The sequence below is a fragment of the Hippocampus zosterae genome, chromosome 19 (assembly GCF_025434085.1).
Source record: "Hippocampus zosterae strain Florida chromosome 19, ASM2543408v3, whole genome shotgun sequence".
Taxonomy (NCBI): domain Eukaryota; kingdom Metazoa; phylum Chordata; class Actinopteri; order Syngnathiformes; family Syngnathidae; genus Hippocampus; species Hippocampus zosterae.
In genome coordinates this window covers 5452417-5475950 of record NC_067469.1, presented here as the reverse complement: position 1 = coordinate 5475950, position 23534 = coordinate 5452417, and the positions used below count along the sequence as shown (strand labels likewise).

The window sequence follows — 23534 nt, the reverse complement described above, 5'->3', positions numbered from 1 at the left end:
TATTACCTCTGCTCATTACTGTGAGACACTGTTGCTGTGTGGAGGCATAACGTTAAATGTGTAACCTTACAGTCTACCTATAACACCTCAAGGGCATGTGACGTGCAGGGATGGGGTGAGGGGGGGGGGGGGGGGTCTTTCCTACCAATGGAGTTTCTTCCACTAGGCCTCAACACTTGTACAGGTCATGCGTGGCCTCGGTGAGACAGCGTATGCGTTGTCGTTTCTCAGCGCTTGAACCTTGCGAGAGACAATTTAAGCCCCCGTAAGCCTTTAATAATCCCAAAATGAGGCCAACAAGGTCAGGAGTCTGCCCTCTTTGTCATGGCTACCCTCCCTGCAGGCCACCATCATCAGAATTTGTTTCCGGTCTTCTTCAAATCTTACTCGGAAGTTATTTGCCATCTTTTGATTATCCGTTGTGCAGCAGATTGTAGTGGCCTATATTCACTTTTTTTATTGGGTTTGGGATTTTTGTTTGATGTTTGGACAATAATTTGCTTTTCAGATTGCAAAACATTCAATGCAAAACTGCAAATTGCTCCAGTAGTAAATTCGCTAATACCAAATGTAACGACAACTCCAAAATGGACCCCCCCCCCTATATTTTAATTTTTTTCTTTTGAGGAAAGTGCAACATCGGTAGCTGTCGTCTTTTTAGGAAATGACAGATGAAGACAAGTACCATCATACCAGAATTTAACGCTTTCGTATGCGATACTGAATGCTCAGCTAAAACAATACACTTGTTTATTTGTATTTGGGAAATGGTTGCACTCGGCTCCCTCCGTCTTTATACATTGTTTCCAGCCTCGTCATGTTTGGTCCGCGGACTGATCCGCGTGTCGATATTCCAACTTGCGGTGGTCACCTTGTGCAGTGCTGGTGCTAAAAACGGAAACAAGGTTAGCGTGGTCTTGGAGTCGCGGTAGTAGATCTGGATGTCAGCCCATATATATTGCATAAGATTGCGCAAAGTGGAAGGATGAACTTTGTGCTCCAGGCTGCTTACCTAGTAGAGGATGCTTTTGGAGAGATTTTACATTGTACCCCCCCCCCCCCCCCGCCCCCCCCAAAACAATGCAGAGTTTTGCCTGCTTTTGGCATCACTGATGTTGAACTTTGTTGAGGACTTAGATCATCCAAGTAATCCTTTGCAAAAAGTCCAGTAGTCCAGCATGTCTTGCTAAAATGAAGAATTAACAGTCAGGGACGACTTTTTCATCCGACGCCTAATTTACTGTGAGTGAGCCCACACATGCCTCCGCACGACAGGATAATTGCTGAAGATCATCTTTACATATAACTGACAATGGGTCCTTTGGACTTTGATCGCAAGGGAGTGGAAATGCTCAAATTAGGCGTGCTAATTAGTACGTGTGTGCGTCGCTCAATTTATGTAAAACATAAATGAGAATTTACACTTTTTTTAGTCCTCAATTTAAAACCTTAGCAGTGACATTCACTTGGCTTGCATGATTTGTGAGCTTGTTTAAGATTTCCTATTGTTGGTGCTGAATGTTTCCCAAGCAAGTCCTCCAACAATTGCCTTTTTCAGACTTGCGAGGCTTCCATTTTCTTGTGTCGCTGACCTGCGTGAAAATCACACACACAAAATGGGTTTGACGGAGTTGACCTGGAAATGTTCAAAGCTGTAACGCAGGTGGGTAGGTGCCACAAATGCTCGATCTTCTATTGTGATGCACACAAATTTGCTGGATCTCTCTGAAGCCAAATGGGTCACTTTGCTTTATGACACTTTTTTTTTTGTCATCTGATAAGGATTAACTTGCCAGCACATTTTAATGACAGTGAACAAATATTTCAGGCTTTCCAGGTGGCGCTAGCGAGTAATATGTTGCGCGCCATTGCAGACTCGGATAAGGAAAAATCCGGGTGCTGTAAGTATGACTGTGGCAACAATGGCTCCTACAAAGAGAAAAACAATGAGCTCCTTTCACAGTGAACGTCATGACATTTTGTCCCAGGGACACCACGCATTTCATGTGACTCTCATAGGACACTCTGAGTCCCAATGCAAGCAATAAAATCCCAAGTTGGCACCATTTGTCTGACATTTCGTTCCACCACAGAGGAAGGAGTTCATTTTTTTTCCTCTGCTGTTTAAATTACATAACCAAACTGGACTTGTTATTTTCTGGCATGTTCAGACACTTGTGCTTGTTCCTGCCTCCTTTCTGTCTTGCATCATTGTGAGACTCGACTGTAGAATACATAACACATTTAATTTAGTTACTGTGTCACTAACTGGTCCAAGCGAGGCAGATTTTACAAAATGAATCATAATTGCTACTTAACATTGAAGCTAGCATCATACGTTTGAAGAGCAAATAGCTGTCAAGAGACATGAGACAATGCTGAAAACTGTCAGCGGGGGGATAGCATTAGCAAATCATGCGACAGTTCGATGAAAAGTGACATCAGATCTAGCAACAAGTAATGTGATTTGTCCTCATTTTTCTTCAGGTTTGTCAGGGCTTTCCAGCATGTTCGGTAAGAAGAAGAAACGGCTGGAGATCTCGGCCCCATCCAATTTCGAGCACCGGGTCCACACGGGCTTCGATCCACGGGAGCAGAGGTTCACGGGGCTGCCGCAGCAATGGCAGAGCCTCCTGGCCGACACCGCCAACCGGCCAAAGCCCATGGTGGACCCCTCCTACATCACCCCCATCCAGCTTGCACCCATGAAGGTAAGAGTGAGGGTGCATGGATCCAACCATACATGAACATTTCCTAAAGTTCTGAACCCGCTTATTCCTCCAGTTTGGCTTTTTTTTCAGATTCATTCCTGTGATTCTAATGTTTATTTTTCTTTAAAGGATACATTTTCACTCGAGCATGTCTGCTTCACACCACTCCATCCGACACTTGTTCCTTTGTCTTCTCCAATACCATCTGGCCATCTCGCACCATTACATCACTCTTAATATGCCATCTAATAATCACATCCTAGTGTGCTGCGTTGAACGTGCATTTATAGAAGAAACCCGTGAACACGGTTTTGATGTTGAACATCCGAAGCTCACTCCTAACTTGTCGTGTTTTAAGTGATCCCCAATTGTAGCCCCTTTCATTAAGCTCATCTAAAAAGACCCCCCGCCTCCTACTCACCCCAGTGGTGTGGCGCCTAAAAAATCATGAACAAAGCATCAGAGATCTGAGCAGCAGAGAATCAAAGAGATAAAGAACAAATGCCGCTCACAGCTGATGCTTATTGTTGTTGTAAAAATAGAGCAGACCTACATTTTTGGGGGGAGTAAGTGACACTCAAACATGACTTGTTGAGTAAACTGACTTAGCAGATGGCTGCAAAAACATGACTCAGTGGCAAAAAAAGAACGAGGAAAATATGCTTAATGCAGGATTTAAATTTGTAATTTGTTCAAACAAGAATATTTTTCATTAACATCAATGCAAGTCTCCATTTTCTTTGTGTCTCCTCATCCCTGACCCTTCTGAGTGTCTCCTCTGTTGTGTTGTTGTTCATTGGCTTCCACACTAATGCTCTTAAAGACGTTTCAGTAAATTTGAAACGGCCTGAGCCCCCAACTTGTATTCTTGACACCCCCCCGATTTCCACCTACACTGTCCGTCATTGATCCGATGTGGGGTGTGAATCAAGTCTGCCTTAACTCTCACGATGAATGACTTACTCTCGTGCTGTTTGGAGTGCACACAGTTATTAGCATCTCAGCTTGTTAGCCACACAAGTGAAATGGCCACAACCAAGAACAGCAATATGCCACAGGAAATATCTCTGAAGAGGGGGGAACAAGAAAGTAATTGTCTTGCTCTCTTCACAGATATCTCCCAAGAAGGTCCGGCTGTCCGAAACGCCCAAAGTATGACTCCCTCTACCCGTCTGTCCACACCCTCACCATTCTTCTCCCCCTTACTTTGCACCCACCCCCACCCCCACCACTGAGTTTTTTTCTGCACCTCCTCACCGCTGCCTGCTGCTACCATGCATCCAGGTGGGGGCGGGAAGTGGCAAAATGACTCCACACATGACATAACTACATTGCTCTGCCAAGTCTTGTATTAGTACACTGAGCGGCGAAGGGAGTTGCAAAGACGTTCGCTCGACATTCCCAAACAGTTTTAATGGTTGCAAAGTTTTCCTTATCACCATCAAATTCTGAACGTATTCAAAATTTCTTTGCGACAAGAGAAACGGCTTGAGACCATTTAAAGCGGACGTCTTTGTGACCGTTTGTGACCTTGAATGAACATTTGACCCGTGCGCACCCACTTGCAAACCTCTGCCGCTCAGTGAGATACGGGCTTTAGAACTCATTTCCACTCTTCTGCATGAGTTCCAACACTTCCCAAAAACCCTCACTGCCCTCCCCCCAAGGAACCACTTGACGAGCTATAGCAGCATGTTCTCATGATCCCCCTCCTGATGTTGATTATGATCATGCTAATAATGAAAATAATGATCGCTGCAAAGTGCCTCTTGAAAGATCATTCTGCTGTGTTGACATGGATTTCACCCACAGTGTGGGTGCTCTTGAATGTTACACCCGTGATGGAGTATTGATTACTGTATTGTAGTGTCCGTGCGTGCGTCTGAGAGTGCAGTGTCTCGTCGAGAAGTCGTCCACGCCATTGCGCCGCAGTAACGTCTTCTAGCACCACTGCACTTCCACTGGTTGTCTCATGGTTTGTGTGTGAGGCCTGTAGCCTACTTGTCAGCCTGTTCATCTCCACTGGAGCATCAGTATTGCTTCCGGCCTCCTCGCCGCCATCATCATCGCAAAGGCTAATCCACAAGTGTGGGTTAACGCATCCCCACAGCAGCATGTCTTCAACATGGCCGTCTCAGTAACGGCACGTTGAGCTTTGAATTCCAGTGTCTGCGTGCGTGTGCGTGTTAACGCCTGAGTAATGAAAATCGTCTCATGTTGCACCTCGACTTTCACACCCTCCGAGGGGCTTATTTACAGTGATTATGGTGTGTGTTTGCCTCCTTGTTCGTTCACATGAACGTTAGCATGTATGTTGATGTGAGCGCGTTTTGTCTCGTCCTTGCAGCTTGCTTAGGCTACCCGGGGCTACTTTCACAGTAGACGGAAGATGTGGAGAAAGTGAGCGGTTTGCTCTCGTAGCATTTGTGGTGACTTGATTGCAGGAAGTCCTTCGGTTTGCAGCGGTCTCGACAGTCTACTCGCCGTTTTGCGGGAAGCCTCAGTCCCGATCCTCAGCAAATAGATTACCGTATGACAAAAATATTCGGAAGAAACATTCAGCAAAAATACCACAGAATGAAAGGAGCGCATGCATGAAGTTTCTGTGCTCCTTCAGTTGATGATTTTCAGCCTAATCCTTCGGTGTTTGTCATCCCTGGGTAGGAGGTGCATTCGCACAGCAGCATTCTTTATCTGTGGTGCATGTGGAAAAACATTGCTCTCGTTGCCACAGATTCAACTTGTACTTCGCAACAAAGCTGATAATCGTTTAGACAAGGAAACAAAAAAACGTTCAAACAAACCACTGCAGGAAATGAAGACCGCGAATAACTAATGGCTCACTGCTACTTCCGGTGTCGCACATAAAGTTGTGCCCATAATCTTTTTGACATCAAAGGCCCCAGGAATGAAGTGGATAGACAAACAACCATTTGCCGAGATTCATACCGCAAACCTCGGAACAGTCAAGGCAGACTTGCTAACCACAAGACAACCTTGCCCTTCATTGAATAAAATCAAATAATTCATTTTAGAGACATAAAATGGACAAAAATGAAACCATCATTGCTCTGAGATCTTTTATACACTTTTTCACATTTATTTTTTATTCCGTCTCCATGGAGCTACCCCGCCCACCACCACTACACGCACACACGTCTCCGTAAACTGCATACACTGTGGGGTAGTGTGGGAGTAGAAATCTCTGTGGATATTTTCAGGAAGCTCAACATTAAGCCTTACATCATCCTGGAAGAGGTGGATTGTGAACAGATGGCGCATGGAGAATTGTTTTGTAACACAATGTTGCCATTTTAATGCCCCCCCCCCCCAAAAAAAAAATATATATATAATAAATCGGCTCATCGGGAGGTTTAATACCTTGGACATTCGTAAGGGGGCAGTAGGGCATCAATGTCAAAATGGCGGCACGTGATACCCGCTAAGTTGTAAATGTCAGCCCAATGCCCTGCTGCACCCACCCACGCTTTTAGAGGAAACCTGATCGTGACACTGCTCAGACGCTAGAGGGTCTCCAGCTGGGGGCCAACGGTATCAATCATGGCAGGGGGGCAAGGAGCCACTGAGGCCAGACAAACGAGGGGCTTTGAAGGACCTGACGTTAGGCCGGAGTCCAGCCAGATGGAGGGGACACTACAACAGGTGGGATTTCGGTTGAGACCAAACGTCAGCTTTTACTGATTTAGAAAGTGAGATCTTTCTGGTGGAAGAGCCGATGCTGCTTGAGGTCACACATTTGACTGTGACCTTCTATTTTTGGTGGTTCTGTGCTCTTTAGAGATGTCAGGGTTTGAGCTTCCAATTACAGTATAGGCTACCATTTTCCTTTCTGTTGCACCACAAAAGCATGAGGTGTTTGTCAAGGAAGAAGCGGATGGCCACAAAGACAGAAAGCACAAGTTAAGAATGAATGTGGATACTTGGTTGGATTGTAATGGCCTTCTCCACTATATAGTAACCCTTTCATTCGTACGGCAAAGTAATAATGGCATTGACACATTTTCATCATCCTCCTCATCATTGGCTGTGCCATTCATTCAGTGGCGCTACTGTTGCTGATCAATACGCCTTTAATTTCAAGTCCAATCGAACCAAGCCCAGTCTGAATTGATGTGGGATTAAGTTAGTGTTTGTAGGAATTCACTTGAAGCAGAATAGCTGCTGATGGAAAAAGAGAGTGAGAGGCTTTTGTCTTTCTGGGGTAGGGAGCTGGAGTAGATCCCATTGATCCATTCCCTCACTGTTGTCATTCTGTTGATTGCTGACTTCTACCAACCTCTTGCGTGCTTTGCCAGAACGGTTTTCAAAATGCCAGCGAATTTACCTTCACCGCCTTATTGAATGATTTATTGAGTTGCAATTTTTGGAAGCACTTCCACACAGTTAATTAAAAGTAGACAACAATTTGTGCATCGAAATGGTACAGGTGTAATAGCCTTGCAGAATAGGAATTTGATAATGAAGGCAATTACAAGTACAAGCTAATGTCAGTCGTTCAACGCTCAAAATGCGGTCTTATGCCACCCTCGTGTGGCTGAATAGTGAACTACATTTTTTAAAACAGTGACAAGTCGGAATACAGTACTGTACTGCACTGTGCTTTATTACAGTCCTAATTTGTGTGTTTAAGAGAAAAAAATTGAAAAAATGAAAGTAATGAAACAACTCCGGAAAAAAGTTCAGAAAAATACTTAAAATATTATTTTAGTTTAAACTGTACAAAACCATCCTGACTTTTTGAAGCCACATGATGCAATTTGTACATTTAATTAAGTGATTTCTTGGCGTACCGCAAGGAGGGCGCTCGCCTCCCACTCATGGTTCTCTTACCACGGGTTACAGAATCATTGTAACTTGGCGTGTTGCATGAACTGGCAACACCCAGCAGAGGACGTCAGAGGCTAAGACACTCAGTTGCATTTTGTCCAACTATTTTTGCTCCTTTGCTGCATTTTTTTCCCAGTCAGTTAAGTACAGCTCTACAGATCCCCCCCAGCACCCCCAAGAGAAGAGTTTCCCAAACCTCTTGAAAATACTACCAAAGACAACATTTTGAAAATATTTCCCCATGTCCTCCAAAAAATCTTAACTCCGGCTTAGCGATGCACCATATGATCCTGCTAAATTCAAGATGTGATACGTTGTTGTTCTTGTTGTGTTGATAATGAATGGTGGGAATGTGTACGCACGTGTGCCTGTAGCCAAGGTGATGTGCTTCATATGTGTGTGTGAACAAGGAGCAGAGATACTTATCTGCATTGCTACACTCGGCGTGTTGCGTGCCTGCCAGGTTTCCAACACAACACCATAAATCACAACGACATCAAGGTTAACTGGTGAGCCTTTTTTTTCTAGAACAGACCCGTGGGCTACTCATGATGCTCTTGGGGCTAACTAGTACCTCTGGCACCCCCCCCCCCCGAACCCCCTTTTTAGGACCATGCACATTGAGATAAAGGATTCTGTATTTGCAGTGTCTTTCGTTGTGCTCCCTCCTCTACATCAGTGTGTAACTACTCACCCCTCCCCTGTGTGATGTTGACAGGAACTTCAGAGAGGCTGCTCACTTACTCAGCTCTGCAAGCAGCCAATCATATTGTGCACAGCTTAGAAATCCCCTCAAAAAACAAAAGACAAACAAGACCTCATTACCGGTGACACAGTATTAGTGGTTCTTGAAACCTTGACTTTTTAAAACCACGGTAAAGCATCAAATCAGTAATTGTCTAGTGACATGTAATATCAGTCCCAGGCTGGCCGATGCAATGAAGCGCCACCCCCTCCTCCAGACGTCTACTTTTTAGTGTCCCTGGTCCTGCCGCCTGTAGATGCTGCTGTCCGCTGAGCATCCACCCTCCAGGAGTCAGCAGAAGCACACGCTCATTAATTATGCCCGCCTTCATTACCAGCAAGGTTAATCCCCCCTTATCTCCCAATGAGCCTCATTTGTCATGCAGCCGCCTCCTCCCCGTACGTGTTTCTTTTCTTTCTCCGAGAAAGTTGACTTTCTTTTTCCTCATTTTATCCTTCCTTGTTGTGTCATTTGTCACATTAGATTTCCTTCTTCGTATTTTTCGTATTATCCACTCCCACTCTCTTCCTATTTTCCCTTTCTTTTTTTCCTTGTTCTGTCATGTTCCTTTCCTTTTACATTCCCTTCTCCTTTACATTTCCGCCCTTGTTGATTTTCCTGAAGTTTCCCTCTCATTTTCTCATTTCGTTTGTCATTCTTTCACTCTCGTTTCTTTACTGTCAACTCCCTGCTCATTTCGTGTCCTGTCTTCTTCCTTCTCCAGCCCGTTTTGTCCTGTACTCCTTTTTTCCACCGTGTATGATCCTTTCTTTTCATTTTTACCCCCTTCCTTTTTTTCCTCTCTTGTCCTGTCCTGATCCATACTTTCGATTCTTGTCCTATCATGACATTCCTTGACTTCGCTGTCTTGTCCTTTCCTTTTTTCCCTCTTCATTCTTTCCCCACTTTCCTTTCTTGTCCTGTTAAGTGCTGTACTTTCCTTTTCTTTTATGTTCCTTTCTCCTCACATCTTTGCAATTTCCATTCCTCCATCCTTTTCTTTTTGTCATTACTCCACTCTCATTTCCTTTCCTGCCATCTTCCTTGTCGTTTCCTGTCCTATCCTTTCCTTTCTCCTGCCCCCCCCATCCCCCTCTCATTTCTTCCCATCCTACTCCTCTTCTCCCTCTCTGCTGTACTTAACTTGAACAGGCCATGGTGAGTAGATCTATTACAGCTTATCTCTAAAGGACAGGCCAACGCGGCACACCAGTGAAATATGGCCGCTGTCAGAGCCAACGGCGAGCACGACCCGACTCACGCTGGCGTAAGGACGTATAGAGGGAGCGGAGGGGTGGGTGGGTAGGGTTACACTTGGCGTACAGGGGGCGATTTCTGGCGAGGCTCGTCCCTATAAGCCCTCTAATTCAAATTAATGGGAAGATTTCCAGGCGCGATCCCGCACACTTTAGTGACACAATTAACTTTCTCTCTCCCCGTCAACACTGGGCTGTTTCTGCCTTCCGAGCAGCCACCATCCATGTCTCCACATGTAGATATTGATAAGCAGCTATATTAAATTGAGTTAGCCTGCATGTAAAGCAACTTTCACGCAGAGTGCCACATCAGACCCGTAACGGGCAATTAATTTATTATTCTGGTAAGTAGCAAAATGAGAGAGGCTGCTGATTGTCTGCCCCGTTCGTGTCCGAACGCAAGAAATATATATTGCTCGCCTTTGCAATGTGGCCTGACAAATGATTGCAAACTTCTTTCACGCAGAGATCTGCAAAATTGTCTGAAGGCCGGTTGACTTTGTTCCCCGATTCTGTGTCGGCGACATCATTGGTACATGTGTAATAATGTCAAAATGACCTGCTTTTGGTCTTATTTTTGATATTCAAAATGTTAAGATCACCCGGCTGGGTAAGAATGCAACGAGTTTGATGGAGGCGATCTCTTCTGTGCTGTTTCCGTCAGGTACAGCTTGTTGGACAAACTGCAGCATCTGTCCAAATCATGACAGATTTGTGTCCCTGAGAAAATCCATCTTGCAGCCGCTCAGCTTGATGTAGTCGCTGCATATAGCGGACATTTCACCTTGTGTTCCAGTTCACGGCACCCAGGCAGCTCATAGCAGGGGGGGGACTCTTAGGGGGATCTTGCTTGGAGAGAGAGAGGTGACTTCAACGGTTTATCGTCTGAAGCATATGTATGCGCTGAAAAAAAGCCCAACTAGCCTAAAGGTAGCGCTAAAAAATTGTGAATAAATGTGAGCAGATGAGCCCCTCGAGTCATTGCAATATGTCAAAGGCAACCATTCCTGTTTGTATTTTTATTGTTCATATCTGCCGAAATGAAGAACAGCAAATGACTCCACCACCTTCTCAATTTAAACATCGGTTTTGTTTTTCCTTACAGCTGGACTAAAGCATATATTCGGCAAACATGCAATTATGTTTAATCAAAAACAAAAGCGCCTCCTGTCCTATCCGCATTTTGGCGCCAAGGAAATGCTGCATCACAACCTCAATGTCTTTGTGACAAAATATGGAGCACTCATTTCCTTTATTCTCCATAATTTGCTGCAAAGGAAATTGAAATGGAGTTCAGTGACTTGACATCAATAAAAAAAATCAGTACCTGACAGCAACTGGATGTTTCAAATTGCAGAGTCATGATTCTTTGTGACCCATGCAATGACATCCGTGGTCATATATTAACACATTTATAGTAGGTGATGTACAATCTCCTTTGTGATCAGATGTTGAATCCTCCAGAGTTATGAGCCCGCATACGATCCCAAAGGTCTTGACTGTTGTGTTAATGCATACTTTATACCCATGCATTGAAGCTGGAGATTCTGATATGCGTGTCGACACTGATGGATGAACGGCGCGCGTACGGAGCGTTAAAGGTGGAGGCTGGTGTAGGTGTTTGAAGACATACAGATGTATTGTTGTGTCAGCACATCGCCACTTTGCCGCCTTTCTGCCTCAGCACATGTGACAAGAGCATGACAGAGACGCGTGACAGTCCGTCCAAACCAAGAATTTGCTGATGGCTGACGTTGAGATTAATCACGCCACGCCCCAGTCCCGTGTATTGCAAACCAAAATGGGTCTACTCAAAATGCCGTCGGCATGCCTCAGCCCCTTAGTTTGAAATGTTTGGGAACGTGTGGTTTTTACATGGCTGCAAAAGTTGCTGAGTTCTGACCCACCCTTCTACTAAAAAAAAGGTGCACAGTTTTTCTTCCTCAGGGGGAATCAAAACGTATGCATTTGCTGCTGACAGCTAATTTAGCGGCTTTCATGCGCGTCATTGTGATTGCCACCAATTTAAAATACACTGCTGTATTAAAGATTCGGCCTGGCTTCTAATACATGCACAACACCGAGCTTTCACGCGTTAGCACTGACATGTCACCCATATTGACGTGCAAAAAAAAAAAAAGAATACGAAAGGCATCAAATGAGCATGAACGTTGGAAGGTTAAAAGTGAACATTTGCATGTGTGACGCACAAAATAGACATTTTAACATTTTAAATGTGAATAAATGATTTAAGTGCCACATCAAAGGCAAAAAAAGAAATAGTGGTCATTTTGAATGGTCATATTTAAATGGATAGAGATTTGACAACTGGTTTTTGCTGATGTGTGCCTTTATCGGTTTGAACTGGCTTTTGTATATTAAATCTTCTGTGTGTCTTAATCTTGTAGCTTATTCCGCATATTTTAAAAACCAGTAGAAATGTTTTGTCAGTGAAATTGATCCTTGATCCGAGGTCTAGTAAGTGACCTGATCACTAAGTTGGCAGTCAATGCGGGTGAGCTTTGAACTACAGAACCTGCTTAAATTGCATTTAAAAATAACCGACCAATGAAGCAATTGCTAAAATCGATTAATTGCTTAATCCTACCCTGGAAATTTTCCTTTGCCTGACAACTTATGTACCTTATGCAACAATTCCAAATGCGCCTCCTGTCTCTGGATTCGCTTCATACTTTTCCCTACACGCCAAAGTACGCCTTTTGTGTCGTGATCCACTACTAGTGCAGCACCAGCTTGTCGTGAGTCACCGCGGCCGCGGCGTGTAAAGGGCTTAGCGTGAGGTAGGAGGGGATGAGAAGCACCCCTGATGTTTAAGCCGCCTCTGCACCCAGGCACATGTATGCGTGCACCCCTAATCACTCTTGCTTTGTGTATACGCGCGCGTGTGTGTGTGTGTGCATTCGCACGATGTCACGACTACTACAATGCCTCCCCCGGTACGCCCACTGAAAATGAAGCTAATCTGTTGCGAGGGAAATGGGGCAGGGAAAGTAGCAGCTCAGATCCACCGCTGGCTTCCTGTTAGCATCTGAAGCTGAGGCTTTTTTTTGTGTGTGTTGGGTGGATGATAGAAGCCTGAAAAAGTTCACATTTTGTAAAAATCTCAATATTTCTATGGACTTCAAACTGAAAGTAACACAGTATCCCAGTGTTACTTTGTACTTCTTTTGCAGTTTTGGTCTTGGAGACTTTTTTAATGGATCTACTCATGATAGTCATGCCAACAAAAATGTTTTTGCTAAGTTTTCAAATTGAGTCACATGTTTTTTGGTGAGTCTAGCATGCCAACATACTCCACCCATATGACAAAACGAATGGCAATTTGGGTCTAGTATTTGTGTAGCAGTCAGGCAAAATCTTGAGTGATGCCTGGAAATAGCCAAAATGGCCGCATTTTTAAATTTCCTATTTGTCTGTTTACGCATCGTCAGGTCTGTTTTTATCCACATTTGGACGATGTCATCCTACCTCTTCTCTTCCATCCATGGAAAAGAATGACAAAAAGAATGTGCTTGGTGCTTATCGGGGCAATCTAGAAAATATGACCTACAAGTCAGCGCTCACAGTATTCCAGTATTCCAGTGTTAGAGGTTTGCATTGAAGGGGTAGATCCTATCTGTCTGTTTACGCATCACCAGATCTGTTTTTAGCCTCATGGTTAGCATGCCTGCCTCACAGTACAAGGTTTTGTATCTTTGAGGACGTTGATTTCAATCTCGGAATATATTTTTGTTTGTTTATTATTGTATTCATATCAGAATTTTACCACTTATAAGAACAAATTCGGCACTGAATTGTATGACTTGCAGCATGTAATGTAAATCCAGCTAGAGAATTGCTTGTTTCTTCATTGCAAGTGATGATTGACGTCATACTTGTTCTAAAGTCAAAGAATTGAAATTGTGTCCCCTAATGAATTTCAATTCATTCAGTTCTCAGACTGGAATGGCTGAACTGAAGCGGAATGCACCCCCATCTTTATTATCCTGCCAACCCCCTCTTGGTTCTTGTCACTGAAGTTTTTTCTTCCCCTCCCACCCCTTCACCTCTCGTAGACAATCGTGCGGGGGAACCGGCCCCCCAAAGACGCATCCATCAATGGCCTGCTGGAGGAGTTTGACAACATCTCTGTGACGCGTTCCAATTCATTGCGAAAGGAGAGTCCACCGGGCGCTCACCAGGCGGGCGCTGGCTCCAGGACCTCAGCGGGCGCCCATGCCGGCGGCCCAGAGGAGAATGGCTTTGGCCACTATTACTCGCGCTACTCTTGCGATCTGGACACCTCCGGGAGCCGGGACTACTCTCTGGACAAGCCCGGCTTCTCTGCTGACGGCGAATGGGCCCTGGGCCGCCATTACCGCTTCACCAAGCACAACGGCCATTCGCACCACATCCGCAGCCCCTTCTACCCGGACGCCATGCCCCAAAAGTCGGACTATGGCAAGCTCCCGCCAGACTACCACACCTACCTGGAGAGCAAGGGGCGCTCCATCGACGAGGTGGCGTCCACGGTGGGGAGCGGGGTGGGTTCCAGTGGCTACTACCGGGCGTCGGTGGGCGGCTCGTCCAGCCAGGACTACCGGGACACGTCGGTGGGAACCCCGTCCCGTGCCTCCCTTCATAGCGAGCAGATCAACTACCCCGACAGCGAGTGGAGCTACGGTGGCATGCGGGACGACTACGACAAGAGGCCCAAGAGCTCATACGTGATGCAGACCAGCCCCATGCCGGCCATCAGACAGAGGTCTCGCTCGGGGTCCGGTCTCCAGGAACACAATGTCCCCTATGTGGCGGGTGGTCCCTTCAAGAACCCTGCCCAAGCCCACCCATACAGCTCATACACCTACCCACGCCTGTCAGAGAGCCTCGCCGCCTCACAGACCATCAACAAGGTAAACACTGTGTGTTTATTCATGTGCTTGCACAGCGCGGAATATTTAGACTGTCCGCACAGTGGATAGTGGTTCCCACGTAAAACTGAATTATGACTTTCATCCACTTCAAGGTGTAATACACATCTGACCCAAGTCAGCTGCAATTTTCTACAGCTCATCCACTGGCCAAAATTGATATTATATATAGCTAAAAAATACCACAAAAAAAAACATTTCCCATGATACTGCAGCTCTTAAACTACAAGTATAGGTGTACCTATTGAAGTGTCCAGTGAGCTCCTTAGTTTGTTTCTCAGTACACTCACGCTTTATTTCCAGACTAATTTGTCTGGCTTTCCTGCCGACATTAACAGACACCTTTTCATTCCTTCTCCGCAGTCGGATCAATTAGCGCTTAAATCATCGAGGGCAGGGCCGTGACACACTGAACACGAGGAGAGCGGACAGAACTTGAAGTCGAAGGGGAACAAAAGAAGGGGACAGGGGAAGTATATGACAAAAAGAATAGAGATGTCCCAGAGCAAGACTACATTTAAGTAATAATATGTTCCATTTTAATGGGGTTGTTATGTAAGATCACAATGAGAAAGACGCTCCAAAAAGGATTTTGTGTAGAAACTTGGTAATAGAGTAAAGCAACCTTCTGTACAATTCCCTTCACTTCACAATTAGTTTTCATTGAACAAATCTAACCTAGTGGTGGAATCGATGACTCCTGCCAGATTCTAAAGTCTCACCTGACGCTGTGTTACCCATGCCAACAATAAATTTGGACACCAGAAAAGGTGAATGATTTATCTACACACCCGAATACAAGTTTTCTTAAATCAATATGAATACCCAGACAAAAAGTTATCCGTTGTCATTTACGGTTGTTGAATCCATTGTCTCATTACATTGTGTCTGTAAACCATATAAAAGATGCTGTGACTTGACTTATCTGCCATCCCACTTCAGATGAGGATTTCCTGTTACAAACTGAACTGCAGCATAGAGCTTGGACTGTCAATTTTGGAGCGCTTGCCGTGCGGGCAGAAAGTAGCGATGCAGTCAACCTGCAATAGGAGGAGGAGGGGGGTTCGGTCCTTATGCTCACTCTCTGGGCTCCATTAAGGCAGCCGCGCAGCGTGATGGCATCTGCGGCACTACTACCGTACCTCCTCCTCCTCCTCCTTCTCCTCCCTCCACACAGCGACGAGTCCAGTAGGTTTGCTGATGTGGATCCCAGGGCGCCTTGATGAAAAAGCGTTTTTAACCTCCACGCTTCACCAAATAGAAAAAGAAATGCAGAATGCAAGCAATGCAGGATTGGACTGCAGTAGTAATGGGGGAGGTCATTTTTTTTCATTCGTTTGCTAAAGCCGGGGTGGGAAAATTTTGTTCAGGGTGTACGACGCCTACTGCCTGACTCCAGCACCCCTGCGACCCTCTTGAGGATGAGCACTTGGCATAAGGGATGGATATTCCTACTTCCTTGAACATAATAACTGTGTTGAATGAAGACTGATTCTTTTTTACAATTTTATTCACCTTATTTTCTGTCAAATTAAGATATCCTTTATTTGTCCCGCAATGGGAAAATTACAATCAGAATTCTGAAAGGAAAACGCTGGGTAGGGAGAGGGGAAAAAAAACACGCTCCAACACTCAGAAATCAGGGCCATTCTTCTTGTAACAAACCCCCTCTGCCTTTTTTTACTTCTTCGATGTAACCAACACAGTCCCACACCAGCTTTATTTATCCCCTCTCTCGCACAATAATAAACACACACTCCCTCTCTCTTTTCTCCCCCTTTTCTCTGCAGCAGCTCTCAGTGACAAATTGATGTTGCGGCACTTTCCCCCCCCTCTCTCTTTTGCAGCCTTAGCATAAAAGCGGGCTTGACCGTGTTCCGCCACCGAATTCAATTTCACACTTGAGTTAGGTTGTTGATTACCCTGCCAAACTCAGATTAATGCGCGTTTAACCAACATGGATCAGGAGACCCCCTTTGGCTGACAGCCAGCCAGACAACGATACAGTGGGAAGGAGGCTCGATTGGGATTGGGGGGGTGGCGTGGAGCACCTCTTTCTCAGGCTGCATGGAGTGATTGATTATAAAAGTTCGCACCATGTAATTATACACCATCTTAACACGTCAGGAATGATCCTCCTCCTCTTCCAGTCCTGTCCGTGTGCGTGCGCCCACATGCCACCAGAGAATTTAGTTCCTCATTGACACCAATGTTGTTTCCCTTGAATCCCAAGTTGGGCCCCATGCTTGTTGATTGAGTAAAAGTGTCCAACCCAATCAAAATGGCCTGTACATCTCATTGTGAACTCGATGACTGAGCTTTATAAACTGTATTTAGTGCTTTACTTCACGCGAGTGTGATTCGGTGTCTTTTGTAATTGCCCGCGTGCATGACTGAAGTTGCCGCATGACCGCCCGCAGGGTGACTACGAGCGTCCGTCGCGGGACGGCAGCCCCCACGCAACGGCCGGAGACACCTACCCCCGCGGGCCCCTCAAGCTACCTCAGAACCACGCCAAGCCCCCCGGCTACCCGCCCATACACCTGCCCTACCCGCCCGTCTTTCACCATTACAAGCCGTCGCCCTACCACCATCCGCCCTCCCAGCCTAGCCCGCCATACACCCCACAGGTAGGCTAGCAAGAGACGCTAAGCACCACAAGCAAAACACGTGATTGAATTCCCATCTTGCTATTTCTCAATGTTTTTCCACTGTGCGGGGCGTACTCCCAGCCATCGTCACCCTACATCCCCCCGGGGGCGTACCCTCCTCCCTCGTGGGGCTCCAGCTCTGACACTCAGCCCTCCAGAGTGTCGCACGAGCAGTTCCGAGCCGCACTGCAGCTAGTAGTCAATCCAGGTAACTAGTAGTTGGTCGTTCTCAAACTTTTTTTCACCAAAGTAGCTCCTCAAAATTACTCTGTTCTACAATTGTCACGATAATGACCAACATTTGAATAAAGTTACGTAGGCCTAACTAGTCATCAAAAATGATAGACGTTTATGATGGTAAGCCACTGTAACACGGTGTAACACAGTGTCGTAATTGTTTTGTGGGATTTTATATCGGATTTAATTCCGGTTGTTTTTTCATACATCTCTTTTAAAATCTGTGAAAATTGGCCATTTGTTTGCCATTTTCTGTTGTAGTTTTTTTACACATTGACACATAGAGGATGATTTATTTGTCTTCTAAATAAAATTTGTTGTCTGGACGCTGTCATCAGGTGACCCCCGTGAATACCTGGACAGCTTCATCAAGATCGGTGAGGGCTCCACAGGCATCGTGTGCATCGCCAACGAGAAAAACAGTGGAAAACAGGTGGCTGTCAAGAAGATGGACCTGAGGAAGCAGCAGAGGAGGGAGCTGCTCTTCAATGAGGTGCCAATACCGCCGCGTGTGTGCGCGCGCATGTTCTCGGCATGCGCACATCAGAGGGTGTTGATTCTGGAGCTAATTAGTTTCATTGTAATCCTCATAATCCGCACATGTAATCCTGTTATGGTTAAAACTCCGGAATCTGTTCAGAGAGAGAGTCATTTCAATGAAGAGCTAATATTAAATGACGTGTGTGTGTGTGTGTGTGTGTGTGTGTAGGTAGTTATCATGAGGGACTACCACCATGAGAACGTAGTGGACATGTACAATAGCTACCTGGTGGGAGACGAGCTGTGGGTGGTCATGGAGTTCCTGGAGGGAGGGGCGCTCACTGACATCGTCACACACACCAGGTAAAGAACTAAACACACACATACGCATATCAAAGACAACAAATGTGCTTTGAAACACCACTTAGGTGATTTTGAGCATGTGCGATGCTAAGTGATGCCAGTGCAATATATATACGTACTTCTCTGACAACCAGTCCAGTGTCGTTTGCAGGGTTCCAACGGGTCCTTAAAGGTCATTCATTCATTCATTCATTCATCTTCCGAACCGCTTGATCCTCACTAGGGTCGCGGGGGGTGCTGGAGCCTACCCCAGCTGTCTCCGGGCAGTAGGCGGGGGACACCCTGAATCGGTTGCCAGCCAATCGCAGGGCACACAGAGACGAACAACCATCCACGCTCACACTCACACCTAGGGACAATGTAGAGTGCTCAATCAGCCTGCCACGCATGTTTTTTTTTTTTTTTTGACGTGGGATGAAACCGGAGCACCCGGAGAAAACCCACGCAGGCCCGGGGAGAACATGCAAACTCCACACACTCCCACTCTTCCACTTGCATCTTTATTTTTATGGGCAATCAACAAGCCCTTTATTTGACATACCGTATGTCAAATTGGCCCGAAATGACCGAAAATGATCACGTGATGATCATTGGAACTGATCGGAATCAGCGGGAAAAGCAGAGCGGGAACCAGGAAGGCATGACAAAACTATGAATTGGAAGGGTGGGGAAAATGACATACACAAATGAAATGAACACCACAGGTAAATGTTTAAGGATTTTTATTGATTTGAGCTTTCCCTGAAAATTAAGAATAATGAAGAACATAATTTTACAGCTTCTTTTTTTTAATGGATTTTTATTAACTTTAAGGACCCGTGGGAACCCTGGTTTAGTTGTATTGATTTTTACCACCTTTCTATTCACAAGTGATCACATGTTGTGTATACAGGAACGGTTATAAAAATATTAGTGTGTTTAGCTGATGGTAAAATATACCTGGAGTGTAACTCCAAATGGCTCCACAGATGTAATATGTAATTGTGAGGCTGGAGGGAGTTAAAACAGAGGACACGTGAGCAGTGGAGGAACATGACACAGATGGTTTGTAATGAAGTCTTTCACAACATTTGAGACTTTTTTTTTTAACTCACCAACTTTCCCTTAATTGTCTGCCTGTGTTAATGAGTTTCCACGCTGATTGTTTTGGTACTTTAATTCCCATCACTTCTGTGGATTGTTGGTGCATGCTAATAAAAAGATTGGCTGAGGAACAGTCGGCTGACGTAATGTCCCCTCATAAAGGAAATGAAAAAAAAAACCCCTCTTCAACTCAAATTTCAATTAGCTGTACATCATTAAACGAATGCTTGTAGGATCTTTTTAGCCTCAAATAATACAATGGAAATTAAAGTCGTCACGACGACCACACAAGTGTTGCTTAAAGCCTTTACAGCAAACTCACTAAAATGCTTCTAGACTGAGTAAGATCAGTAACAAAACCCAATTAGCTTAGGAGAGCATCAAAGCAGAGTTATCTTAACACCACCACCAACAACAACAACAAAAATGATCATGGCACAAAGAGTGAGCTTTGCGCTAAATTAGAGTGAGCTTAGTTTAGTACAAGAAGCTAAGTGCACTTTAAGTTATTTTAGCTCGGAGACAGTTGATTTATTTTAGGATGAAGACCAAGTCATCTTAGCTTTGCACCAGTGCAAAGTGAGCTTAGACAAGCACAAAGGTGCATTCAAAAATTCAATCTGACGTCCTAACTCTCCACCCATAAGTACCACTGTCAAGTGAGATCCAGCATGTGTACTTTCTTTGAATTTACGAATGAGGCCATTCAAGTCCTCCGTCAGCCCAGAACCATTGCATCCTGCTAGAACACCTTGACAGTCATCTAAGGTACGCATAAACACTTGAGTTCAATTATTTTAGCACAATTTTTTTTTACCTAAGGTTGGCTTATTTTAGCATTCATACAGTGTGCGTGTGTATACACACATCCACTGACTGTTCATTAACTAAAGACTCATTTGTCTTGTTGCAAACGTGTGACGCATTGACTTCAGAGGGAGTGTATTTGTGTCAGTGAGTGTACGTGTTTGTATTTGACACAAGTGCTATCACAGAATCTCACACACACGCGCGCGCACACACACAAAAACCCAATAGTAGTTTAAGGGTTGTGCCACACCAGAAGGCACACATAGTTGCCAGCTGGCCATGTGTGCGTAGGTTCATTAAAGCTGTAAATGTGTGTGCGTGTGTGTGTGTGAGGCGCCGCACTGCACCTGAACCTCCATCTGGGACCTCTTGCTCTGCGCATCACCCCTGAAAATACAACCTCCAACTTTTACGTAGATTTCACAACCATTTAAAATAGTACACAGTACGACTGCATATGATATGTGTTTATGCGCACGTGTGACAGGATGAACGAGGAGCAGATTGCTACGGTGTGCTTGTCGGTGCTGCGTGCCCTGTGCTACCTTCACACGCAAGGTGTCATCCACCGAGACATCAAAAGTGATTCCATCCTTCTCACCAGCGATGGACGGGTAAACACATGCATGCGTCACCACCTTAACAGAGATGTGTACTCTGATCAAACAGGTCAAAAACTCATCAGCCAATCAAGCAGGTAACTTTTTGACGTGTGCACGCAGATCAAGCTGTCCGACTTTGGCTTTTGTGCCCAAGTGTCCAAAGAGGTGCCCAAGAGGAAGTCACTGGTAGGGACACCATATTGGATGGCGCCGGAAGTCATCTCCAGACTGCCTTATGGAACAGAGGTAATACACATACTGATTCTGCCACATCATCGATTTTATTTCATGATTGTATTTATCATGACGTGTGTGTGTGTGTGTGAACACGTGTGCAGGTAGATGTGTGGTCGCTGGGCATCATGGTGATTGAAATGGTAGATGGTGAGCCCCCGTACTTTAACGAGCCCCCCTTGCAAGCCATGAGGAGGATACGTGACAACCTGCCTCCGCGACTAAAAGAGTTGCATAAGGTGAGCGTAAGCTAGCCGAACCAAATGTTAATTTGTAATGTCTGAAATGTTTGTCAGCATACCAGGAGCTAAATGGACAGCTAGCCCAGTTGCTAATTTGCGATTGGCTGGCAATGAGTTCAGGGTGACTCCGCCTACTGCCCGAAGACGGCTGCAAACAAATACTAAAAAGTACAAATAAATGATACAAAAACGACCATGTATAGTAAGGCGTTTTTAGCCCCCCAAAAAAACAACCATGTATAGTAAGGCTTTTCTGGCCCGAAAAAACCCCGATATAGTATAGTAAGGCATTTTTAGCCCGAAATTAAATGACCATGTATAGTAAGGCGTTTTTAGCCCGAAAAAAACCGACAGTACAGTAAGGCGTTTTTAGCCCGAAAAAAGACGACCGTGTATAGTAAGGTGTTTTTAGCTCGATTTATTTTTCGAATTAGCTCGAATTATTTTCGAATTATCGAATTATTACAATTATTAGCTCGAATTTCGAATTAGCTACTTTTCGAATTAGCTCGAAAAAAACAACAATGTATAGTAAGGCGTTTTTAGCCCGAGTAAAACAACCATGTATAGTAAGGCGTTTTTAGCCGAAAAAAACGACATAGTAGAGTAAGCCGTTTTTAGCCCGAAAAAAAACGATATATTATAGTAAGGTGTTTTTAGCTCGAAAAAAACCGACCATGTATAGTAAGGCGTTTTTAGCCCAAATAAAACGACATAGGATAGTAAGGCGTTTTTAGCCGAAAAAACGACCATGTATAGCAAGGCGTTTTTAGCCCGAAAAAAACGTCATAGTATAGTAAGGCGTTTTTTGCCCGTAAAAACGACATAGTATAGTAGGGCGTTTTTAGCCCGAAAAAAACGGGCATGTATAGTAAGGCGTTTTTAGCCCGGAAAAAACCCGATATAGTATAGTAAGGCATTTTTAGCCCGAAAAAAACGACCATGTATAATAAGGCGTTTTTAGCCCCCCCAAAAAAACAACCATGTATAGGAAGGCGTTTTTAGCCCGAAAAAAATGACATAGTATATAGTAAGGCGTTTCTGGCCCGAAAAAAAAAAGCTGTCAATCCTGTCCGTGTCCGGGCCGGGTGAGGTTTCCCGTGTTGTGTCAAATTAAGCCGTAATTACTTTCTTTCTTACTATACTATGTTGGTTTTTACGGGCGAAAAACGCCTTACTATACATGGTTGTTTTTTTCCAGCTAAATACGCCTTACTATACATGGTCATTTAATTTCGGGCTAAAAATGCCTTACTACGGTCGTTTTTTTCGGCTAAAAACGCCTTACTATACTATGTCGTTTTTTGGGGCTAAAAACGTCTTACTACATGGTTGGTTTTTTTGGGCTAAAAACGCCTTACTATACTATGTCATTTTTTTTCGGCTAAAAACGGCTTACTATACATGGTCGGTTTTTTGGGGCTAAAAACGCCTTACTATACATGGTCGTTTTTTTGGGGCTAAAAACGCCTTACTATACATGGTCGTTTTTTTTCGGTTAAAAGCGCCTTACTATACTATGTCGTTTTTGGGGGGCTAAAAACGCCTTACTATACATGGTCGTTTTTTTTCGGCTAAAAACGCCTTACTATACTATGTCGTTTTTTTGGGGGCTAAAAACGCCTTACTATACATGGTCGTTTTTTTCAGCTAAAAACGCCTTACTATACTGTCGTTTTTTGGGGGGCTAAAAACGCCTTACTATACTGTCGTTTTTTGGGGGGCTAAAAACGCCTTACTATACTACGTCGTTTTTTTGGGGCTAAAAACGCCTTACTATACATGGTCTTTTTTTTCGGCTAAAATCGCCTTACTATACTATGTCATTTTTTGGGGGGCTAAAAATGCCTTACTATACTATGTTGTTCGGCTAAAAACGCCTTACTATACTGTCGGGGTTTTTCGGGCTAAAAACGCCTTACTATACTATGTCGGTTTTTTGGGGGCTAAAAACGCCTTACTATACTATGTCGTTTTTTTGGGGCTAAAAACGCCTTACTATACTATGTCATTTTTTTTGGCTAAAAACGCCTTACTATACATGGTCGTTTTTTTCGGCTAAAAACGCCTTACTATACATGGTTGTTTTTTTTGGGCTAAAAACGCCTTACTATACTATGTCATTTTTTTTCGGCTAAAAACGCCTTACTATACATGGTCGGTTTTTTGGGGCTAAAAACGCCTTACTATACATGGTCGTTTTTTTCGGCTAAAATCGCCTTACTATACTATGTCGTTTTTTTTGGGGCTAAAAACGCCTTACTATACATGGTCGTTTTTTTCGGCTAAAATCGCCTTACTATACAATGTCATTTTTTGGGGGGCTAAAAACGCCTTACTA

At 44.6% G+C, this 23534-nt stretch overlaps 1 protein-coding gene across 5 annotated transcripts in view; it reads left to right on the top strand.

The window, feature by feature from the left end:
- Positions 1-23534, top strand: part of pak5 (p21 protein (Cdc42/Rac)-activated kinase 5) — a 36386-nt gene that overhangs the window by 9185 nt on the left and 3667 nt on the right. For 2 of the 5 annotated variants that reach the window (XM_052053535.1, XM_052053536.1), the window contains exons 2-11: positions 2488-2711; positions 3825-3863; positions 13637-14473; positions 16912-17121; positions 17224-17350; positions 17718-17872; positions 18089-18222; positions 20603-20729; positions 20838-20963; positions 21056-21190. In XM_052053535.1, coding sequence (XP_051909495.1) covers positions 2508-2711; positions 3825-3863; positions 13637-14473; positions 16912-17121; positions 17224-17350; positions 17718-17872; positions 18089-18222; positions 20603-20729; positions 20838-20963; positions 21056-21190 — 2094 coding nt within the window. In that variant the 5' untranslated portion in view covers positions 2488-2507. Of the gene's footprint in view, positions 1-1558; positions 1664-1828; positions 1902-2487; positions 2712-3824; positions 3864-13636; positions 14474-16911; positions 17122-17223; positions 17351-17717; positions 17873-18088; positions 18223-20602; positions 20730-20837; positions 20964-21055; positions 21191-23534 lie in introns of those variants that run through there. The other 3 variants (XM_052053533.1, XM_052053534.1, XM_052053537.1) reach the window with 3 other exon arrangements.